The sequence below is a fragment of the Gordionus sp. m RMFG-2023 genome, chromosome 1 (genome assembly GCF_954871325.1).
Source record: "Gordionus sp. m RMFG-2023 chromosome 1, tfGorSpeb1-WG-v2, whole genome shotgun sequence".
In the NCBI taxonomy this organism is placed as follows: domain Eukaryota; kingdom Metazoa; phylum Nematomorpha; class Gordioida; order Chordodea; family Parachordodidae; genus Gordionus; species Gordionus sp. m RMFG-2023.
In genome coordinates, this window is record NC_088775.1 from 49,528,954 (window position 1) to 49,553,734 (window position 24,781).

The following is a 24,781-nucleotide window of genomic DNA, read 5'->3' on the forward strand; positions in this document are numbered from 1 at the left end:
ATTAGATGATTTTAAAAGGCTCTTAATAAAATAATTATAATAAGGTAGAATTTAATTTTATTAGTTACTTTTATTTTTTTATGATATAAATAAAATTACATTACAGTATTTATTTACAAAATTTAATCAATTTAAAATGCATTAAAGAAAATTGTTATGTATTTAATAATTATAATATAATGTTGTACATTATTTTCATATTTTTTATATATAATTAATGATTTTGCAAGAAATATATAAAATGAAAAAAGATTTAATATTTATATATATATGATATTACAAACGCAAGAATTAATAAGTCATATTAGAAAATAAAACTAATTTATAAAATATATAAATATCACAAACAAGTAATGATAAATACTTATTAAAGATTATGAATAAAATAAAACTAGTATATTTTTTTAGAGATGCCATTTAGCCATATACTCCGAAAGTAAGCTATATTTAAAACAACACAGAAAAAAACCTGCAAATTCTAACAAATCATTTGATTTAATCTTTTTCTTATTTGTAAATTTCAACTCCCATTAAATATACTACTCTCCCTTCCCTGTTTAAGCTACTAATGGGCAAAAACTGATTTTAAAATCCCTGGTTATTATAATTAAAACATCAATAAATATTTTATTAATTATTGCAAATATTCATTCTTATATATGTATGATATGTTTTTCACAAATAATTAATAAAAACTGTATTTTATAAACTATCTAATTTAATTGGTAATGAAAATTCAAAAGTATCTTAAGATACTCCTAATTTAGCAAAAGATACAAGTATCTATTATCTTGTATCTTTTGAAAAAGATACTAGTATCTGTATCTAAGATTCATTTTTAATAAAGAATCTGTATCTGTATCTAGATTCTTTTTCTGGAGGACCTCTCAACTCTGTCTATATCTATACAAAAAAAATTAAGTGAATAAAATCAAATTGAGATCATTTCCGGGTTTGTCATTTAAAAACAATATTTAATATATAACTTTAAAGGCCTACCAGCAGTATAAAAAATTTAAATGACGCTTCTAGCTCAATTATATTTAAAGATATCTAAAATTAAAAGGAGTGCATCTTATCCAAAATTCTCCTTTTTTGACATTTAGAGTCCCATTCAGCCGCTGTTTGGAATTGGAGGCAAAAAAAATTTTATTCCTTAGTTATAATTGGAGAATCCCATATCAAATCAACCAAGTTTTAACCCGACCCCTTTCAATTTTAAATTTTGTGTACTGGTAACTAAGAAAAAAAATGAAATTTTGATGGCCGTTTAAAGCGCGGAAAATGGTACATTTTTGATAAAATACACCTAATATAATTTCAAATATCTCGAGAAATAATTTAAATTTTATTATGTGGCTTAATAATAGTTCTTTAATAGACATAAAAATAAATATGATAGAAATTTGATTACAGTGTTGTGATGATTTAATGAAACATATGACGATTAAATTCAAACCCATCCATATAAAATTAATTTCTTTGCAAAAATAATTAAAATATAGACAAAGCATTATTGAAAATTCTTTTATTATTCCTTTTGTTATTTTATTATTTTTGCAAACGAAATAATTTTATATGGATGAGCTTTAATTTAATCGTCAATGTTTTATTAAATCATCACAACACTGTAATATCAAAAACCGGATGTATAAAACCGAAAATGGCCATAGAATAAAAGGTATTTTTTTCAAATTTTTTTTTCTGTAGATAGATATCACACTGCTTTATATTTGTATAAAATCCTAGACTGGGATGAACATGGGTTTAGGAGTTATGACTATGGCTAAAATTCAACAAATTTAACCTAAAATATCATCATATTTAAATTTAATGAATAGTTATGAAATAATGTTAATTTAAAAATTATGTCTAAATGACAGGCTCTTACTTTTTTTTATTATCTTTATCACTTTGCTCTCAAAAGCCTGCTTTCAAGATGACTTTCTATGTTCATATATTCATTATTGCACACAAATATATAATTTACCCCATAGATATTATTTCTTGCATAGTTAAATAAATCTATTGTTGTCAATATGTGATGTTCATATGGGCGGCGCAAGCTTGCTAGAGCTGCTAACTATTTAGTAACGGCCTCTAAAATGTTGCAGGGACTTTTACGTGCGGTTTCAAAAAATGTCACTCAGCCTTTATCCCAAAATCATTTTCATGATTGTAGAGATTAATGAAATCTTTATTTTTATATTGGTTTGCTCCATCAGAAAATCTATTAAATCTTTCCTTCAAGAATACGATCAATTTTTTAAATAAATAAAATGCACATGCGTTGTGTTAACCACTAAATTTGCATGTTTTATTATGTTGTCATCACGGTAATAAATTATAAAGGGTGGATAGTAGCCTGATTATTGGTCTGATTAAATCCTTGTTCATGGTCCTGCACTACAAATGCATAGTTTTCTGAAATTTCTACAATATCTAAGAATTCGCCAACATTTAAATTGAATTTTCAAAAGTTTGTTAGATTATTTTATGCTAAATAAGATATTTAAAATTATTTTGTCAAGTAATTTTACGAAATAAAATTTAACTAAAGTTTTAAACAGCTCATTATCCCAGCCACCTCTCAATTTTTTTTTATAATGATAAAAAAAAGTAAGGGCCTATCATTTAGACATATATTTTAAATTAACATTATTTCATAACTATTCGTTAATATATGATGATATTAATGTTAAATTTGTTTAATTTTAGCCATATAAAGAGTGATAACTCCTAAACCCATGTTTATCCCAGTCTAGGATTTTGTACAAATATAAAGCAGTGAGAAAAAAAAATTTGAAAAAAATACCTTTTTTCTATGGCCATTTCCGGTTTTATACATCCGATTTTCGATATTAATAAAATGCCCATCATATTTATTTTTAAGTCATATTATAGAACTATTATTAAGCTACATAATAAAATTTTAATTATTTTTCAACATAATTATTTCTCGAGATATTTGAAAATAATTGAGGTGCATTTTGTCAAAAATGTACCATCATTCCGCGCTTTAAACAGCCATATCTAGCGGGTAAACAGTGTTGGAAGGTAAAATTTCATTTTTTTTCTTAGTTATACAGTATATAAAATTTAAGAAAAATTGAAAGGGGTCGGGTTGAAAATCGACTTTTTTTTTGTCGATTTGATATGGAATTCATCATATATAAACTCTTGTAAAAATTTTAGAAGAATCTTAAGGGGTCGGAATGAAAATCTTGTCTTTTTTGTTGATTTATAATGGAATTCACTATATATATATATATTGGTCTTAGTGACATCTGCTTGGAATTTTATAAGAATCGGAGAAATTCATTATTTTTTACAAGGATTTTTTCATCTAGAATGAAGTTAGATTGGGGGCTACATTAAAAATTGTCAATATTTTCCATAAAACATATGAAATCTCCGAGTTTTCGGAATTCCTACGTTAGGATATAGTGTTGTAAACAACGAAGTTCGTTTTTTGAAAAAAATGATGAACGGCGTTCCTTTTATCTTTGACGAACTTTGAACGTGAACGCGTTCCTTTTTTATGACGAACGCGTTCGAATTTAACGTTCGTTAATTTAATATTTCCGAATTTTTTTAAAAAATGTATTATATTTATATTTTTTAATCGGTTGTTATATTTCCTTTTCACATTTCAATTTTTTTAACACATAGTTTATTAATTTGAATATTATTGTTTATATTTTAATTTAATAGATTAGCATAAGCATGGATATTATTATTTAATCCTCATCATCTCATTCTGAATATCCAAAATCAGATGAATTATCATTACTATGGCCAAATATGATATGTTTTACATTAACATCCTATATTGAAGGAACTAATCCAATGCTTAGTGTAAAATGTGGCCAAAAAGTATATTGTCAAAATCTTCAGGTTCCAATTAAAACGACATTTGATTTTAATATTAATTATTTGATTCTATATGATATAACTAAGTTAAATCATTAAATTTGAAGAAATAATGCATTTGGAATATTTGACCCCAACAATAGCGATAGTTATTTTAAAATTAAAAAAATTAGTGGCCTCAAATATGGTCAACCATTGATAGACGCCGTATTAAATGGAATTAATAAAAGGTATTAAACCTATCACTCTCATTTATTACATATATTTTATTTTTTTAAAGATTTGAACATATATATAAGGATCAATATGTTCTTTCTGTTTATACATCCAGCATTCAAACTTCAATGGCCATGGATAAAACTTCCACAGAACGAACCTATTAAAAATAAACTTATAGCGTTATTGAAAAAAATGCTTTGAAAACCCTAGAGAACTGTTAATTTCGAGATATCCTTTTTTTTTGTCGAGAGTAGAGAATGGATTGGAGGAGGATAACTTATCTCAATTATTTGCAAATAACAAAACAATATGTTTTTAATTAATTCATCACCTTAAAAGAGCTGTTTATTAAGTATAATACCGCAATCCCCTCATTTGCCCCTGTAGAGCGTGTTTTTAGGCTAATGTCGTATTAACTTCCAAGTGTTCCTGTCTATCTGATAAATATTTTGAAAACAATTGTTATTAAAATTTAATAAGAAAAATTTTTTATAAATAAAAATATTTTTTTATTCGCTATATTATATTATATTATTATATTTTATTTATAATTATATTATCAAAATAAAACTATATTATTTTTTAACATGGCTAAAATATATTGTATTAAAAAATATAAGTTTATTTATATTAAATTAAATTTAAAAAAAATTTATTATAAAATTTTGAACGGTTTTATGAACGTGAACGCGTTCCTTTTTTTTGAACTTGAACGTGAACGCGTTCGATTTTTTTAGAAAATTGAATCTCAAATCTTCATGTTTTTTCGGAATCTGTTAAAACCATTAAGATTTGGAATAATTATAGCTCTTATTGATTTAATTAATATCATAAAAATATTATAAAGCCCTCAATCTTTGAATGAACAAATAAATAATTATTGCTTTTTAGGACAGATATATTTTTTTAAAATGTTTTATAAAAATAAACATATAAAATAATAATATTTAGGAAAAATTTATATCAACTTTATCTAAAAATTATTTGTAAAATTTTGATAAATATTTTATAGTTTACGATCGCACTTTTCGGTATATATAAAACATCATAGTTCACTTGAAATCTCTCATTTCCATCTAATTGGGTTAAGAAATAGGGGGTAGCCTATGAGAGAAGCCCAAGAAATTATATTGGCCTGGGCCAGACAATTTACTTAGATCCGCCGACAATTTATACATTGAAATAAGAAAGAGTCTCACAAATATCTGATTTTTCAAAATTTTAATAGGCCAACCCGAGCATTAAAATTTGAATATATTTATTTGAATTTCAAGCAAATTTTGGTTAATACTATTTGAAAATAAATTACAATATATACTTATTTTTTTGTACTAAAATACTTAAATTTATAAATATAAATAATATAGTAAATTCATAAAAAATTAAAAAATTTATTAATATTTTGATCCAATTACAGAACACAATACAGATATCAAGCACAATTGATTTATAAAACGGGTGTTCTAGAAAAAAATAGATGGCAATAAAAGATAGATATTAGGGACTTAATTGGCACTGAGAAAAAATTAGATGTAGATATTTTAAAAATGTGATGATCAGAAAATTCGTACAAAATATTTAGAAGGCTGGAGCGGAATTTTCATAAAATTTCAAAGGGCTGGGCCTGATTTTTCGTAATTTTTTTTTAACTGAACAGGCAAATTTAAAATAATTATAACATGCCGAGTAAATATTTAACGGGATGGGCATGGCAACATGTGAAAACCATATGAACGGCCGAGCTTTGCAGATCTCGAATACTACGTGAGAAAATCGAATTCCCATTTAATTAATAACCAGTAAAAAATAGTTATTTTCTTTATTCCACGAGGAGACAAAGTCAAAATTTTTAATCAACTTTATTTTGCACCAGTTTTGCGGTGGATGAGTATTACAAAACATTTGAGAGTAGCTTGATATAAATAGAGCGAATATTATTTACTCCAACAGGGAAAGAAAGTTAAAATTTTTAAACAAACTAAATTTTTTGATCCAATCCAAAATCAAGTTGTTCAGAAAATTAATTTTTTTCGCTCGTCGAGTAATGAAACATGGCACTATCTTTTCAAACTACCCTAATCAAAAATTTATATCAAGTCTAAGACCAAATTTATTAAAATATTCTGTTTCTGTATATTAATAAAATATGATTATATATTTTTTGTTTGTAATAAACTTAAAGATATTCATCAAAATTTTTACAACTGATTTTTAGATAGATGATATGAATTATTCTATAAAATTTTCTAGATTTATTTTTAAAATAATAATTTAAGAGCCATTTTTTTCCCGGTCATGGGTTACTTTATTTGAATATTTACTGTATTATGATATGATGTCAAAATGTATTAGCAAATGATTATTTTTTTAAAAAGGTTAAATAAATAAAGGTGAAAAATTGTAGAAATAGAATTTACGGGAAAGGATAGGGGATAAAAAAAGGAAGCTTGGAAAATGGAAGGTTATTCAATGGAAGAGATGAAGCTTAGATAGTTAGAACGAATGATGGCGGTAGCAAGTCTTTGGCATAAGAAGAGGGGCAAAGGAGTGCTTACGCTTAACACCCCTAATATAAAAATAAGTACCTCTAAATAGAAGGGTTGGCAAAATTTATGATATTTTTTTTTGAAAAAAATCAACTTTTTGATTTAAATTGCGATTTAAATCAAATACTGATATTTCATTCAGAGAAGTAAAAATTTCGATTGAAAGATATGATATATCATAAAAAAAATTTACCTTAGTATTATATTACCTTGCAAGTAAAAAGTTGATATTTTAGTACCGGTCAAGAAATTGTTGAAAAAATATATTCTTATTAAGTCATGAGCTAATTTATTTTGTCAATCAAAAATTTGATGAAATGTGCATTAGAGGTCTGCTAAGCCCAGGCTGGGCTGGGTTTTCTGAAAAAAATTTCTTTGGATCGGGTTAGGCAAAAAAAAATATTGGGCTGGATATTGATGAATTCTGATATTTGATAGAAATGATAATCCATAAAGTGTAGTGTTTTGTTTTTAATTTAACCACTCCCCAATATTATAAATTTATTTTTGTGTTTAACTATATATTTCGAGTTGTCCTTGCATTTAAAAAAACTGGACTGGGTTATCCTAGTAAAAAATTAAACGGGCTGGGCTGGATAAAAATTTGGCCTAGCCAGGCCTGAAAATGTTGCAATTTGTAGACTTCAAATATGCATACTGTTTAAAAAATTTTAACTAAGTGAGTCGGAAATAAAATCATTCAATTTTTCGAACGAATACTATTATGAATGTCCTTAAAACTGGTAAATCAAATTTAAAAAAAATTTCTTCACTAATAAAATAAGTTTATTATTTTTAATTATAGCTATTGTTATTTCCCAATTTAGTATCCTGCTTATTTATTAGCCCAATTTAAAATGCTAAGGTATACCCTTAATTAGTTTTATGTCAATTGCTTGGAAACATTTTTAGAACTCTTCTTCTCATCTCTTTTTCTATTTTTTTTAAAATATAATAATTATAAAATTATCATAATATTTAAAACACTATAAAAATAAAGCACTATTAAAATAAAAATATAATTGTGTTCCCAAAAAGTAACCATAATTATATTGAATTTTTTGACGTATATATAAAATTTTTTAGTCTTTTGTAAAAAGCCGAGGTTAATTGCGAAATGGCTGTTTGTGGAAGCCACTATTAGAATAAATAGGAAATTGTTAAGATTTTTTTAGTTATTGATTTTTTTTTTGCTTCTGCTTCTGTTGGCGGATTAGTATTGATGTTTGAGGACATTAGCTCAAATATTGATATAAATAAGAATCTATCGAATTGGTTAAAAATTTGTGGATCGACACGATTCTAGTAAAAATTGGTATGATATATTACGTGGAAATAAAATTAGATATTTTTTAGGAAGATGTTCCGTGTTGGAATGAATCAGGAACGCAAAAGCGCCTTGTCCCTATCTATTTCTAATATTTTTCCAATGTAAATTAAGCTCACTATATTTCTCCTCTATGACTATCTTTTTCTACAACAAACGCTTTATTAATTATGTTTGATATCTATATCTGGATATCATAAATAACTTGTTTAAAATACAAAGAAATAAATAAGCATATTATAAATTATTTTAATTAGTATTAATCAAAATCAATTTGCCTGAAATTCAAAAAAAAAATATATATAATCTATTACCCGGGCTGGCCTATTATTTACGAAAAATCAGAGATTTGCGTGACCCTACTTAATCTTTTATGTATAATTGTTCTGCCAGCCCGAATATTTTTTATGTAAGGATAAAGCTGCAGTTTTATGTGGATTCTGAAATATATTTTGTAAGTATCGTAAATTATTATATATTTTTTTTTTATATATTTGAAATGTCAATCATTTCAATTTGATTTTTGGTAATATTTTTTTTACCAAGAATTATTATTTTTTTTTGTAAAATTCTGATGGAAATTTTTCTATTTTTGAAATTATTGTCTGAAATAATTCGTTTATTATAAATAATTGATTAGTTAAAAAATCATGTTAATAAAATATTAGAATAAAAATATCGTGTTGTTACAAAATAACCGTCTTGAGTTAGATCCCTTAAATTGTAATTTGAGTATAGTAATGGATTTCAAGTAAGGTTTTATTTTTTCTCATAGATAATATTTTTTCAGTGGATTTCAAGTAAGGTTTTTTTTTCTCGTAGATAATATTTTTTCAGTAAGATTTTCACAATGCTTATAAATTGCTCAATTATCACGAGTTACTAATTTTTTAAATAAAAAATATATTACTATTTTTTAGAAGAGAATGGAGGGGTAGGCGGATTAATGATAAATAAAGCAAACCAAAAATAAGAATGTAATGAATAACTAATTATTAGAGGTCTGAAAACCCCAGCCCACTCGACCCTGGGCAAATTATATACTAAATTATGCAAAAATAAACAAATTTTTAAGCAAAAATTCTCCCACCTTCCTGCCATTATATCTCTTCCAAATCCCGAAATCATGTCTTGCTGCATGAGCGAGGAAGCTAAGGAACAAAAAAGGATCAACCAAGAGATAGAGAAGCAACTCAAGAAGGATAAGAGGGACGCCAGAAGAGAGTTGAAGCTGCTACTGCTAGGTTTTTACTTTAATAATAATATATCTTTCCATTCATATTTCTATTCATTTAATATTTTTCCTATTATGCCTTTCCTTCTTTCAATACTAGTAATAATCCTTGTGCTTCCTATCTTCTATAATCCACACCAAAGTTTTAAAAAAATCTTCCAAAATTTTTTAAACAAAAATAAAAGATATTTTTGAAAGAAATTTCTGATCAAATTTTACTTAAAAATTCTAAATATTTTGTAATTTAATTAGATTTTCGATCAAAAATTTAAAGATTTTTTCAAACTCTGATCCAAACTTATTCTACATAACTTGATTTGTTCGTTTTATTTGATTGTTTATAAAATACCTGATAAGCCAAGGTCATATAAAGAGGATTTATTATTTTTTAATTTGATCCTTAAATAAAATAACATAATACAATTAAGGAAAATTGGTAATAACCAAATTCCAAAAAGTTATGACCAACACAGGACGTCATTTTCAATTTTACGAAGGAATAGGAATGGAACGAGATTAGTTTTGAAAGTTTTTAAAACAACCAATCTATATATAACATTTTCCCGTTACTGGTTAACGGTGCATATATACACCACCTCCTATATATCATTTTTAAACATAGTAGTTTTTATTTTAAAAAATAATAAAAAAGGTTTTTATATAGTTCAGACACTGTATCTCAAAACTGGAAAAGAAAAATATGAAAAAAAAATTTTTTTATGTCCCTAAGAAGCCCTCAAACATGGCGAATTTTTGAGGTCTAAAATGCAAAATCTTCTAAGTGATCTCACGAGCATATTAAGAAATTATTTCTATGAAAACTAGTGTTTATATTTTTTTATAGATATATCAATATTTATCAATCAATTTTGAATTTTTAAATAATTAAATTTTCAATAGGTAACCATATAAAGTTGACTAAACAAATCTTATTTAACTGTAAGCGGAAAATAATTCCCCGGAAAAAAATTCCCTGGGAAAAAAATCCCCAGGAAAAAAATACCCAGGTAAATAATTCTCCGGAAAAAAAATCCCCGGAATAAAATTCCCCTAGAAAATAATTCCCCGGAAAAAATTTCCCCACTATATATTGAATTGCTAATGCATTGCTAAACTGCATTGCTAAAAAGCAATCAATCATAATCGATCATAAATCAATCAAAATTTTATTATGTATATTTTATTAATGATAATTTTTTAAACTTTTTTTAAAATATACTTAAATTATTTTTTTATTATAAATGAAGAATACTGATTAAATATCATATAGTATATTATTTTATTTTTATTTAATATTATTAGTAAGAAATTTATTTTTCTAGCTTATTAAAACAAAAGTACATTTTATTCAATTTTAAAAATTAACAAATATATATCCGTAAGAGGGCGTTATATGTTTTAATATGTATCATTTTAGGAAACCGGAATGATGATTGGATAGCACTTTTTTTATATTTGGGTATATATACATATGAAAAACCTAAAAATTAAAAAAAATTTTTAGGTTTCTTTGATGTTTAATTTATGAGTAGGTTTAGAATAGTAAAACAATGGAAATTTTCTAAAGTAAATATTGCTGGCGTTATTTATCAAAATCTCTTCATTTTTGTTTTATACGTGTATATTTACGTGCTAAGCATTATCCTAAAAAATATTTTGATTTGACTATTGCCGAGCTCAAAACCGACCACTCACTAAATATTCGATTGACCAAATTTACTAAGTAATATAATTTGAAAAATGTTGATTTTCGTTTTATATATCTATAAATACGTATAAAACATAATCCTAAAAAATATTTTTAAAATATCGTGATTTGGCGGATAACCGACTCGTAGCTCACCCAATGACTAAATACTGAATTGCTGGCGTTATAAATCAAAATCTCTTAATTTTTGTTTTATACGTGTATATTTACGTGCTATGCATTATCCTAAAAAATATTTTGAAAATAATTTGATTTGACTGATTGCTGAGTTCAAAACCGACCTCTTACTAAATATTCGATTGATCAAATTTACTGGTAAGCGGAAAATAATTCACCGGAAAAAAATCACCGAAAATAATTCCTCGGAAAAAAATTCCTGTAGAAATATATGAAAATTATGAAAGAGGTAATTTAGAATTGAAAAGAAAAATGTGAAAGCAAATTTTTACTGAGAAAGAGAAAGGTTATTTCCTTTATCTACTTTTCATCTAGACTTGAATAGATATTAAAACAGGTAATTAAACCACATTATATTTACCATGCAGAGGGGGTGGTTATTTCTAACATGCCACTGTTAAAATATATATAACATTAAAATAATATTATGGCACTATTCTGTTGCGTATGCTAATATCAGTTTGAATCCCGGACAAAAATAACATAATGGAAATTTTTATGTTTAATTTTTAAAAATTGTATCTGATTATAAATTTTCAAAAAAAGTATTAATATTAATCACTGATTACAAAAGCTTATTTAATTCAAAGACTATCTCAAGTAGAACATTACAAAAAAATATACTATTTATTCTAAATAATATTTGTTTATTTTTATAAATATTATAATTTTTAATATATTTAATTCATTAAAGAAAACACATGAGGGACTATAATCTTAAAATAGAAACTTTTTTATTTAAAAGTTTTTAACTCCAAAAATATTATTACATAATCCCAGTTAGTTTCTTATATTATTATTTATAACGTAAGGAAATTTATGCTCAAAAATAAATAAATTTATATATTTGGGTGATATATTCTTTGTAATTTTGAAACAAACGATTTTCATTTAGTTTTTTTTATTACTTTTTATAAAATTTTCTTTTACTAAAATATTTTTGATAATTTTAATAAATTTTTTATGTTTATTCTTCCGTTAAATAAGCATGCTAAAATTTTTCATGAGGGATATTCCTACAATTATCATAAAACTACGAAAATTTTTAGTTATTTTGAAATATTACAATGAAAATGACTATACATTGGAAAATACGCCTCATATTCATCCTATAAATCCACATGAATATCAAATTGAAAATGCTATAAGCACGATGCCTCTGAAACAAATCAAAATACTTGCCAAATATATGCAGAAGAAATGTCTAAATTGTCTCCCGAATCCAGAAAAAGACTTCCGAATGAAGAGAGTATCAAGAGGACACTTAGAAATCGCAAAATAAAAAGGTTTCCTCTTATTCCGGCCACATTGGAAGAATTAAGCATTTTAGGTTAAATCATATTTATGTCTATAAATAACTTTTATTGGAAATATCTTTTAATATTAGAGGATTGGGCTACAACCGGATCTCCCACGAATGAGAGATTTCTTTTGCATGATAATGGCGGAGATTCTAATGAACGGATAATTTTATTTGCCACCGATTACATGCTTAAAATGCTAGCCGAAACGAAAACTTGGTATATAGACGGGAATTTTAAATTGGCTCCTCATTTATTTTTGCAGCTATATGTAATTAGAATACCCTTTAAAACACTATATATAACAGCGGCATATTTCTTGGTTGTTACAAAGAAAAACGTATACAACATATGAAGAAATTTTTAAGATTTTACTCGAATTAGCCCAAGAACGGAATTTGGTCATAGATCCGATTACAATTTATATGGATTTTGAAAAGGCTGCAATCAATGCCGTCGAAAATACTCTAGGTTTCTTTTTACGATTTAATTACATCTATATACTATCGAGATATGCTAGGACCTTGATTTTAAAATATATTTTGGACCGTGGAACTTTAAATTTTTTTTTAATTCTAATTTCCTTTTTCTGTTGTTTTTAGGAATATTTTAAACGATTTTTTTATGAGTGTAGGATGAACGAACCCATTTCTAGTAACACTGTGTGACAAATTTTGACTTGATTTTTTGGGAGAAAATAAAATAAACATGTTTTAAGTAAATTCTTAGAAAATAATTCTTCAGAATTAATTTTATCAAAATTTTTAAATATTTTATTTGAGAATTATTATTTCGTTGATTTATTTTTAGGGAATTTTTTCTCCTAATTTATTAATTTTGTAATTTTAATTATCTTAAAAACGGAGATTTTTTTTCCGGGGAATTATTTTTCTAGATTCTTTTTTAATATAGTACATTTAATATATTTATTGTGGCTTTCGTTCTCTTCGCTACACTGCACAAGGTACGATTCCCAAACAATTTATTTTAAATGAAATAGTTGCATTTCTCATATTTAAATAAATATATTATGCTAAGCTAACCTATCTCATATTTTACTTTTAATAAACCTTTTATCGGTCCGTTGTCTCACCCCCTCCTTCATTATTATATAGGATTTAACTTGTAATATACAATAAATTTATTGAATTTAAAACAAATTAAACAATAACATAAAATTTATCGAATTTAAAAACATTTAATGGTAAATCTAAATATATTTCCGCGAATATGAAGTTGATGATTTATTTTCAAAAAAGATACTCCAGCAGTAGTCCGCCAACATATTTATACGATTCTTGCCGGGAATTTAAATTGAAAACTTAAGACCCCCAAAACGAAATTCTTTACCATTTTTCTCAAAAAGCAATCGATAAAAAATTATAAAAATTAATAAATTTATAAGGAAATATAAGTCTAACACTATCACCAATTTTCAGGGATTTTCATTTGATACTTTTTAAAATATATCCGTATAAAGACCTAAATTTTACCATTTTTGAGATTTTGAAAAGTTGCCTTTATACGATAATATTTTTAAAACTTGACGTGAAGGGAAAACTTAGAAAACGAATTCGAACTCAATGTCAAATTCTTCACCAAAACTTGTTTTTATTTATTTTTTCTCCCATTTTTCTTGTCACACAATGTAATTAATAAAAATTGATAAAGACATAAATATTAAATAAAACCTATACAATAATTTTAATCTATATTTTTTCAACTTTTAGGTAGAGATATCAACATCCAAGGATGTTTTTATCATCTAACTCAATCAACTCATAGAAAGATTCAGGAATTGGGATTAGAATCATCATATCGGAATGATCCAATGTTATGCTTATTTGCAGCTATGATCGATGGATTAGCATTCTTACCTATACACGATGTCAAACGAGGTATGGAGTATTTAAAAACCATTATATCGGATGAAAACACAGAATTATTGTTTTATTTTGATAAAAATTATGTGAATGGAGAATTGAGACATGGGAAAAACTCTCAAAGGCAAGTAGAGCCATTGTTCCCACCAGAAACATGGAATGTGTTCAATGTTACGATTGCTGGGGAAAATCGAACAAACAATGTATGTCAAGGATGGAATAACCGATTTAAGCATATTGTAGGCAACAAAAAACCGAAGATATGGGAACTACTCGAAAAAATAAGGATGGAAATAGCGGTTGATATGGGAAAAATCGGCCAATGGAATATTGGGACATACACTCCCAAAAAAAATCGTATTTATGTAACGAAAGAAACTATTTTAAAAAATTTATGCATTGATTATTTAGAAGAGAAAAGGGACTTGCCCAATTTTCTCTATTCAATTGGAGAACATACACGTTTTAGAATTGTTTCTTTTGAATAATATAATTTATTATTCTATATATCATTTAATAAAATTATAATTATTTCTTTTCTGTAACTTTTGAAAAAAATTCATAAGCAAAATAATAATTGTTAGATTAAAAAAATATAATACTCACTGCTGATAATCACCTCTGGATGTATTTTGATTAAAGTGGTCAGCATTTTTCATTACTTTTGGCAGTATTTAATTAAAATTGGGCAGTAAAAAATATAATTTTGCATAGTGATTTTGTATTCAGTCAGTTAAATTCTTAAAGTCGGTAAATACTTCAGTAAAATAATTTTTATCATATAGAGGGTATCAGATTGAATTGCTAATTTCCTATTTCGCCACAAAATTTATAAAATTATATTATTTAATAGCTTATCCTTGTAAAAACAAAAAGGGGCGCTATTTAAGAGTTAGTAAACTGTGAAAAGCCTTTTATCATATTTCTAAAAAAATATTAAAATTTGTGTAAAAATAATTTTTCAATAAATGCCTAAAAGTTGATGAAAGTGTGTAAAGGGGAACTAGATTTATTTAACTTTCGTTTTATTATTTAAAATCTCAAATCCTCGAAGAAATTTGACTTTAAAAAACATTTCTATTTAATTAAATACTGCAGAGCCGATCCGGGTCACGGGATTTTTTTTCGGGGGATTTATTTTCCTAGATTGAAATTTACTAGTAATATAATTTGAAAATTGTTCATTTTTGTTTTATATATCTATAAATACATATAAAACGTAATCCCAAAAAAATATTTTAAAAATATCGTGGTTTGGCTGATAACCGACTCGTATATGTTTTACTCGTAATTATAGATATATAAAACAAAAAATGAACTTTTTTCAAATCATATTACTAGTAAATTTTATCAATCGAATATTTAGTAAGTGGGGTTTTGAGCTCAAATCAAATTATTTTCAAAATATTTTTTAGGATAATGCTTAGCACGTTAATATATACGCGTATAATACAAAAATGAAGATTTTTCCATGGATAACGCCAGCAATGCAGTATTTGGTCATTCGGTCGGTTTTCGGGTCAAATCACGATATTTTTAAAATATTTTTTGGAATGTTTTATACGTATTTATAGATACATAAAACAAAAATAAACATTTTTCAATTTATCTTACAGGGTAAGATATTATAATAAAAACAAATGAAACAGTATGTGTCTTTATTTTGTACATAATACTTAAAAAATAAATGACGATTCATTAATATATAACAAAACAAACACAAAATACATATGGTAAAATTTTAATGTAATTTTTTTGCATTTACCCTTTTTGGTAACAGATTTCATGGGGAAATTTTCATATATTATTATTTTTTTATTTATTTTTTTTTAATATTTTTTTTTATTTATTTTTTTTAAAATAAATATATTTTTTTATTTATTATTATTTTTAAATTTAAAAAAAATCTTAAGTATATTTAAGAATTTAGAAAAAAAGAGTATATTTAAGAATTTAGAAAAAAAGAGTATATTTAAGAATTTAGAAAAAAAGAGTATATTTAAGAATTTAGAAAAAAAGAGTGTTCTTAAGAATTTAGAAACGAGTATATTTAAGAATTTAGAAAAAAAGAGTATATTTAAGAATTTAGAAAAAAAAGTATATTTAAGAATTTAATAAAAATAGGTATACTAAATAATTAATCAATTTATTTGAATAAACATAACATATATACAATGATAATATAGATATATATATTTTTAAGGAAAAACAAAAATAGTTCTATGTTATCCATAAAGAGGTAAAATGTTAAATTTAAAAAACTTTGATATTGTATCAAAAAATTTGCTTCAAAATCCACACGATATTTATTTATCAAAAAATTTCCTTTAAAATCCACACGATATTTATTTATCAAAAAATTTTCTTCAAAATCCACACGATATTTATTTATCAAAAAAAATCTAAAAATACGCCAAATTTCTACCAAAATATAGACAATCTAAAAAAAATAAATAAAAAATTTAAAAAAAAAAAAAAAAAAAATAATATATGAAAAATTTCCCCATGATTTAATCTGTTACCTTTTAGATAGGAATACAAATAATACAAATTCATTTACATCAAATCCTGATCCTGTTTATTCTAATTCACAAATGTTTAATATACGACAAATTTTATATACTAACACGAATAAAACAAATTCATTTACATCAAATCCTGTTCCTATTTATTCTAATTCAATACCTAATATATCTGCTACAAATAATTCCCATTATATCAATTCTCCCTTATTGTATAAAAATATTGAATATAGCCAGAGAAAAAATATTTTTCTTAGACGAGACAGGCATAAATTTACATGTTGTACCTGTTTGCGCCTGGGCACCATACAATGTTATGCCAACTGTTAAAGTCCCACCATCTAATGGTAAAAATTTAAGTATATTATGTACTATGGGAATCGAAGGTGTCATACTTTATCGCATCATCGAGGGAGCTTATAATAGTCTACTATTTCGAAAATATATGATAGAACTAATTAATATCATACCAAGGGATGCAGTTATTGTTATAGACAATGCATCCATCCATAAAAGTCACCTCATTGATAGTTTTAAAGTGCAAGTAGAATTTTGCTCCCCTATTCGCCTCAACTTAATCCAATAGAGATTTTCTTTGGCGTATTATAAAACAAATATAAGTCAATGAATCCCCGACCAAATACAAGAAACGAAATCGTTCATAATGTAACATCAATTCTTAATGAATTTACTATTCCTTATGACTTTTCAAGTTATTATAATAAAATGCATCAATATTTGGAGAATGGTTATCGAAGACAACCATTGAATTAAGGTAAATTTATAAAAATATAATTTACATTTAAATATATTTTAAAGGAATATAGAAAATCGGAATACATAAAGAAAAAACGAAAATTAAAAAATCTGTTTTGTCATACATTATATATTTGATCATCATTTATTTTTTGAGTATTATATAGTGTTGTTAATCGGCTTAGCCGAGTCGGCTCGAACAGAGCTCACCCATATTTTGGGTCGTTTTTTTCGACTCCAACTCAAAGTATTGGTCGTTTTTTACGACTTCGACCCGAAGCCGAAAAAAACGACTTCGACCCAAAATATGGGTCATTTTTTTCGACTCCGACCCAAGTCCAAGCCGAAAAAAACGACCTCGATCCAAAATATGGGTCGTTTTTTACGACTCCGACTCAAAATTTGGGTTGTATTTTTCGACTCAAACTTGAAATTTGGGTTGTATTTTTCGACTCAAACTTGAAATTTGGGTCGTATTTTTCGACTCAAACTTGATGTTTGGGTCATATTTTTCGACTCAAACTTGAAGTTTGGGTCGTATTTTTCGACTCAAACTTGAAGTTTAGATCGTATTTTTCGACTCCAACTCAAAGTTTGGGTCGTTTTTTTGACTCAGACTCAAACATCGGGTCGTTTCATTCAATCAGACCCAAAATATGGATCTTTTTTTTAAAGACGACTTAAAGTTAGGGTTGCTTTTTTTCACCCCTAACCCAATATCTACATCATTTTTTTCGACCAAAAGTCAAATAACATTTAGTATATATTAATATTATAGGCGGGAAAGTTACTTAAAGCTTCTTTAAATTATAATGCTATGATTAACTATTCATCATAGTTATATTTTAAAATTTTTAAGTGAAGATGTACCATAGAAAAGTGCCATTTGTCATGATGGTTATTTTTGAACTTTTTTAAATGAAATAGATAAAAATATAATATTGTAGATATGTTAAATCAAAATTTCATTGATGATGTACCATAGATAAGTGGTAATTGTCATAATCGCTATTTTTGAACTTTTTTGAGTTTTTTTAAAGCAAATTGCGAAAAATATATATTCTAAACATGTTAAATTGAAAATTCAGTGAGGATGTATCATAGATAGGTGACAATTGTCATAATCGCTATTTTTGAACTTTTTCAAATTTTTTTAAAGGAAATAGCTAAAAATATATATTCTAAACATGTTAAATTAAAAATTCAGTGAGGATGTATCATAGATAGGTGACAATTGTCATAATCGTTATTTTTGAACTTTTTTCAATTTTTTTAAAGCAAATAGCTAAAAATATATATTCTAAACATGTTAAATTAAAAATTCAGTGATGATGTAACATATATAGGTGACAATTGTCATAATCGCTATTTTTGAACTTTTTCAAATTTTTTTAAAGGAAATATCTAAACATGTTAAATTTAAAATTCAGTGAGGATGTATCATATATAGGTGACAATTGTCATAATCGCTATTTTTGAACTTTTTCAAATTTTTTTAAAGGAAATATCTAAAAATATATATTCTAAACATGTTAAATTAAAAATTCAGTGAGGATGTATCATAGATAGGTGACAATTGTCATAATCGCTATTTTTGAATTTTTTCAAATTTTTTTAAAGGAAATAGCTAAAAATATATATTCTAAACATGTTAAATTAAAAATTCAATGAGGATGTATCATAGATAGGTGACAATTGTCATAATCGCTATTTTTGAACTTTTTCAAATTTTTTTAAAGGAAATATCTAAAAACATATATTCTAAACATGTTAAATTAAAAATTCAGTGAGGATGTATCATAGATAGGTGACAATTGTCATAATCGTTATTTTTGAACCTTTTTCAATTTTTTTAAAGCAAATAGCTAAAAATATATATTCTAAACATGTTAAATTAAAAATTCAGTGAGGATGTAACATATATAGGTGACAATTGTCATAATCGCTATTTTTGTTTTTCAAATTTTTTTAAAGGAAATATCTAAAAATATATATTCTAAACATGTTAAATATATAATTCAGTGATCTATGGTACATCATCACTGAAATTTTGATTTAACATGTCTACAATATATATTTTTATCTATTTCATTTAAAAAAGTTCAAAAATAACCATCATGACAAATGCCACTTTTCTATGGTACATCTTCACTTAAAAATTTTAAAATATAACTATGATGAATAGTTAAACAGAGCATTATAATTTAAAGAATCTTTTATAATATTAATATATACTAAATGTTATTTGACTTTTGGTCGAAAAAAATAGTTCAAAAATAGCGATTATGACAATTGTCACCTATCTATGATACATCCTCACTGAATTTTTAATTTAACATGTTTAGAATATATATTTTTAGCTATTTCCTTTAAAAAAATTTGAAAAAGTTCGAAAATAGCGATTATGACAATTGTCACCTATCTATGATACATCCTCACTGAATTTTTAATTTAACATGTTTAGAATATATATTTTAAGATATTTCCTTTAAAAAAATTTTAAAAAGTTCAAAAATAGCGATTATGACAATTGTCACCTATCTATGATACATCCTCACTGAATTTTTAATTTAACATGTTTAGAATATATGTTTTTAGATATTTCCTTTAAAAAAATTTGAAAAAGTTCAAAAATAGCGATTATGACAATTGTCACCTATCTATGATACATCCTCACTGAATTTTTAATTTAACATGTTTAGAATATATATTTTTAGATATTTCTTTTAAAAAATTTGAAAAAGTTCAAAAATAGCGATTATGACAATTGTCACCTATCTATGATACATCCTCACTGAATTTTTAATTTAACATGTTTAGAATATATATTTTTAGCTATTTCCTTTAAAAAAATTCAAAAATAGCGATTATGACAATTGTCACCTATCTATGATACATCCTCACTGAATTTTTAATTTAACATGTTTAGAATATATATTTTTAGATATTTCCTTTAAAAAAATTTGAAAAGTTCAAAAATAGCGATTATGACAATTGTCACCTATCTATGATACATCCTCACTGAATTTTTAATTTAACATGTTTAGAATATATATTTTTAGCAATTTGCTTTAAAAAAACTCAAAAAAGTTCAAAAATAGTGATTATGACAATTACCACTTATCTATGGTACATCATCACTGAAACTTTGATTTAACATGTCTACAATATATATTTTTATCTATTTCATTTAAAAAAGTTCAAAAATAACCATCATGACAAATGGCACTTTTCTTTGGTACATCTTCACTTAAAAATTTTAAAATATAACTATGATGAATAGTTAATCAGAGCATTATAATTTAAAGAAGCTTTAAGTAACTTTCCCGCCTATAATATTAATATATACTAAATGTTATTTGACTTTTGGTCGAAAAAAATGATCTATATTGGGTTAGGGGTGAAAAAAAGCAACCCTAACTTTAAGTCGTCTTTAAAAAAAAGATCCATATTTTGGGTCGGATTGAATAAAACGACCCGATGTTTGAGTCTGAGTCAGAAAAACGACCCAAACTTTGAGTTGGAGTAGAAAAATACGATCTAAACTTCAAGTTTGAGTCGAAAAATACGACCCAAACTTCAAGTTTGAGTCGAAAAATACAACCCAAATTTTGAGTCGGAGTCGTAAAAAACGACCCATATTTTGGATCGAGGTCGTTTTTTTCGGCTTGGACTTGGGTCGGAGTCGAAAAAAACGGCCCAAACATTGAGTCGGAGTCGAATAAAACGACCCAAACATTGAGTCGGAGTCGAATAAAACGACCCGAGCTTTGGGTCGGGGTCGCGACTCGCGGCATTTTAACAACACTAGTATTATATAAAAATAAAAAAACATGATTAAATCTTTTTAATTTTTTGCTTTTATTATATTAATTTACCCTGTAATAGCAAATTTGATCAATCGAATATTTAATAAGTGGTCGGTTTTGAACTCGGCAATCGGTCAAATCAAAATATTTTTTAGGATAATGCGTAACACGTAAATATACACGTATAAAACAAAAATGAAGAGATTTTGATAAATAAAGCCAGCAATTTTTACTTTAGAAAATTTCCATTGTTTTACTATTCTAAACCTACTCATAAATTAAACATCAAAGAAACCTAAAAAATTTTTTTAATTTTTAGGTTTTTCATATGTATATATACCCAAATATAAAAAAGTGCTATCCAATTATTCCGGTTTCCTAAAATGATACATATTAAAACATATAACGCCCTCTTACGTATATATATTTGTTAATTTTTAAAACTGAATAAAATGTACTTTTGTTTTAATAAGCTAGAAAAATATATTTCTTACTAATAATATTAAATAAAAATAAAATTATATACTATATGATTTTTTGGTTATTGCTTAAGTCGAGGGGTATATTATTTTTATTTTTTTTGTTATTTTTTTATGTTATTTTTTTTGTTATTTTTTTTATGTTATTTTTTTGTTATTTTTTTTATGTTATTTTTTTTATGTTATTTTTTTTGTTATTTTTTTTATGTTTTTTTTAAATGTTATTTAAAATTAATATAGTATTATTATATAAATATATTTTTCTGTAAATCAAAAGTAGTAATATATTTAAATCTATTTATCTTAGATATAATCGGTTGGATCAAACAAATTATTTTTATTATAGGGTCAATCATTCCCGAAACTTCGTTGACCCAAATGATAGATCCATTCACACCCAAAAAGTCGAAAGACTGTGGCGGGATCTTAAGGAAAACTATAAAAGACATGGGGATCGAGAGAATATTCATGAATATTTACTTGAATATAGATATTTTAGAAAACATAAATTATTAAATCGCTTTGATCTTTTTATTCTATTTATAAATGACTGTATACATTTTAATACAATTTTTCAATTTAAAGAATAAAATTGACTCGTTTATTACTATATTTCGATATTTTTATTTTGTATAAATTTCAATAATATATTTCAATTTCGAATTAACCCTTCCCAACAAAGGTTAAAAAAATCACTTAGAATTTAAAGATGGGGTCCATTTTACTTATAATAAATACAAAATTTAAGATTTTATGCTAATTTTCCTAAAATTGCTTAGATTATCAGACTATATTTCAATTTAATGAATAAAATTGACTCATCACAATTCTTCTACCCTCCTCCCCTCCCTAGGAATTAAGAAATATTTTTAAAAAAGAAAAAAATATTTTAAAATATCTTAAAAGAAAAAATACATATTAATTTAAAAATTTATCACCAAATAATAAAAATATGCTACATTATTTTAAAAATTTATCACAAAACCTTTAAAATAACATTTAAAAAAAAAAATAATATAAAAAAAATAACAAAAAAAATAAAATAAAAATAATCGACTTAAGCAATAACCGATTTTTTATTTTATTTTTCATTTATAATAAAAAAATGATTTAAGTATATTTTAAAAAAAGTTTAAAAAATTATCATTAATAAAATTTACATAATAAAATTTTGATTTATTTGTGATTGATTATGATTGATTGCTATTTAGCAATGCAGTTTAGCAATACATTAGCAATTCAATATATAGTGGGGAAATTTTTTCCGGGGAATTATTTTCCAGGGGAATTTTATTCCGGGGATTTTTTTTCCGGAGAATTATTTGCCTGGGAATTATTTTCTGGGGAATTTTTTTCCGGGGAATTATTTTCCGGGTATTATTTCCTAGGAATTATTTTCCTGGGGATTTTTTCCCGGGGAATTAATTTCCTGGGATTTTTTTTCCGGGAATTTTTTTCTGGGATTTTTTTTCCGGGGATTTATTTTCCTAGATTCCTCGAGCCACCTAAAAGTTTTGAAAAATTTTTTTATACCCAAAAACAGGTCATTTGAAATTTATTTAAAAAAAATTTTTTGAGCCCCCTGAGAATCGAATAATATCTTTCTTTTATAATTTTTTATCTCGACCTAAATATATGAAATTATTCGCAAATATTCGGTTCATAAATATTCGAAAATTAAAATTATTCATAAAAATTTTAAATTATTTGTACCCTCTTCCTTGCTGAACATTTTTTTTCTTTTATGCCCCTGTTTTGTCAATTCAAACCAAATTATCAAAATAATAGATACTAATTAAAAAACCAAGATTCTATGAAATAAATATTTAATTTTTAATTAAAATTTTAAATGGAGAAAACAGATACGTTATATTCTACAATTCATTTCAATGGGGAAAATGAAGATATAATAAAATTTGAAGACAATTTGTATGGTAAAAATCCATCAGATATATTTTTTTTAATTTTCGGCGAAGACTTATATTCCCTAATTATAGATCAAATAATATTTATGCAAAACAAATGAATACGTCTAATAATGTATAACCATTTCAGATATTAAGAGATTTATTGGAATTATATTATTTACTGGATATCATTCGCTCCCATTGGAAAAGATGTATTGGTCTAATAATAGTGATATTTCTATTCCAATAATACTGAATACAATGCCCCAATTACAATTACTAAATTTTAAATATAATATTCATTTAACAGACAATACTAAAATAGATATACATGATAGATTTTATAAAGTTAAGCCTTACAAAACCAAATTATCAAAAAATATACCTCAATTAAACTTTTGTCATACTTAAAACAAATGGGATATTTTACAACTGGAACTGTGAGGGATAATAGAATGGAGCATTGCCCAGTTGAATCTATAAATGCTGTAGCAAAAAAAGAAAGAGGATATTATGATTATAGGTTCGAAAAATTAAACGAAATATTTATAGTTCGTTGGAATGATAATACGGTGGTGACGAGGTATTCCAAGAAAATATCTTCTAAAATAAAAAGGTCTCCACCAAATATAATCACTGCTTATAACAAACACATGGGTTAAGTTTATCTGTGTGATAATCCCATATCTATATATAGAATAAAAATAAGGGAAGTAAGGAGGGCTGTGGCTAATATTCACTTTTACGATGTAGCTTTGGTAAATTCGTGGAAAATCTGGAAATTCATGAATCGATGATAAGAAGAGATTGCTTGCATTCAGGCGAGAAGTTACTAACTACTTTCTTCGAACACCAACAAAAATTGAAGAAAATTTAAGTACAGGGCACGCAAGCCAGTTTGCATTACAGAGCGAAAACCCTCCTGACTCATCTGGAAATTATTTATCCAAAATTACAGATGGAAAAAGACGTAGATGCAGATATTGCCATAAGCACTCAAGATATATGTGCCAGACATGTCAAATCACACTTCATATTAA

General features: G+C 25.2%; 1 protein-coding gene across 2 annotated transcripts in view; it reads left to right on the forward strand.

Moving 5' to 3' along the window:
• The window catches only part of LOC135922173 (guanine nucleotide-binding protein subunit alpha-11), a 115,087-nt gene that overhangs the window by 56,777 nt on the left and 33,529 nt on the right, over positions 1–24,781 (forward strand). For both annotated transcript variants that reach the window (XM_065456600.1, XM_065456601.1), the window contains exon 2: positions 9,041–9,209. In XM_065456600.1, coding sequence (XP_065312672.1) covers positions 9,092–9,209 — 118 coding nt within the window. In that variant the 5' untranslated portion in view covers positions 9,041–9,091. The remainder of the gene's footprint in view (positions 1–9,040; positions 9,210–24,781) is intronic.